Here is a 1322-nt window from a genome sequence, read left to right as displayed (position 1 = left end):
GGGTTTGGGCCCCACTTGCAGCATCACCGCTCCCCAGCAGCCCTGGGGACGAGGCTCAGAGGGTCTCCCAAACTCTCTGCCCATCCAACTCACCCCCTCCTGCGCCAGCCGGGCACTGGACACCTCTGCCAGGCGCCCCCAGCCTCCCCTCCCCCTTATCTCCCTGTATTCCCCCTGGCAGTGACGCTCCCGCACCTCGTTAGCAGCGGGCAGATGTGTTGGTACCAGGTACAGACATCCCGCCCAGCCCCCGGTCATTTATCACCTTCCCCTGCTCCGAGGCCTGGCTGGGGAGGTCTGGGGACGCTCTGATAACAAACTGGTCTGAACTGGTCCGCCCAGCAATGCAAATTCCTGCATCCGCACGAGGTGAAGACGGGCCGTGACCTTGCAGGGGCTGAGATAAGGGCGGAGAAGGGAGGCTCCGGCTGAGCTCGCTGATCCCAAACGCCAGCGAAGGAGGGGATGAAAGGGAAAACCTGAAGTGCGAGGGGGAGTAAAACCCTTCCAAGAATCCAGACGAGCCGCGCTGGGTGTGGGGCCGGGGCAGCCCTGGGCCCGTCGGAGCTGGCTGCTTCCCAAGGCTGCTCCCACCGGGCAGATAACACACAGCTCTCCAGCTGGCCCCTTAATGAGAGCCCCTAATAGCCCTAAATCAATTAACTAGCTGGGTGGATCAATTAGCTCGCTGGGATTTGGGAAGGGGATGCAGCAGCAGGGACAAATGTGGACGGACAGTGTGGCAGGACTGTCGCAAACAGTCTGATAAAATAACCGAGGTTGGATCATAGGGAAGAAGTAGCTGTGATTAAAAGGTGGAAGATGGCAAAGCACCGTGTGTAGGGTTGTTGGGAGTGTTGTGTTGGAAGTGTGCAACCACAGAAACCCCACCAAGAAGTTACTGGACCATTTATGCTGCTTGGAACCCTCCTTACCCTTCCCTTCCTGATTTGGGTATCACGGATTCCAACCAGGAGAGCTCAGTGGAACTGACCAGGGATTGCTTCGGAATAAAGATCCATAACCTATGGAACCAGTCACTGTAAAGGTTATATTTAAGAATGGGCTTAAGTAACAGAAAAGAAGTATAAAAATGACACACAGAACACCCCAAAAATGTGCAGCTATTGGGTTTGGGGCCCAGCCCTGACCCTCTGCCTGGGCCAGGCTCCCTCGGCAGGTCTGTCCCCCATTTCCCAGGCACAGGAGCTCAGGAGCAGAACACAGGGGACAGTGGAGGTCGAGGCTCCATCTCAGTGTGTTCATCTGCTCCCAGTTTGCCCAGCAAATGCCCTGGCTCTGCTCCCAGTTCTCCCAGCCTG

General features: G+C 57.1%; 1 protein-coding gene across 1 annotated transcript in view; it reads right to left on the bottom strand.

Moving 5' to 3' along the window:
• Positions 1-258, bottom strand: part of LOC103767240 (basic proline-rich protein-like) — a 7955-nt gene extending 7697 nt beyond the window's left edge. Inside the window, exon 1 of the mRNA XM_029962505.1 lies at positions 94-258. Coding sequence (XP_029818365.1) covers positions 94-258 — 165 coding nt within the window. The remainder of the gene's footprint in view (positions 1-93) is intronic.
• Between the last annotated feature and the right edge of the window lie 1064 nt (positions 259-1322).

This window comes from Manacus vitellinus, unplaced genomic scaffold (assembly GCF_001715985.3).
Source record: "Manacus vitellinus isolate BGI_N305 unplaced genomic scaffold, ASM171598v3 scaffold_47_pilon, whole genome shotgun sequence".
Lineage (NCBI taxonomy): Eukaryota > Metazoa > Chordata > Aves > Passeriformes > Pipridae > Manacus > Manacus vitellinus.
This window is presented reverse-complemented; position numbering and strand designations above follow the sequence as displayed.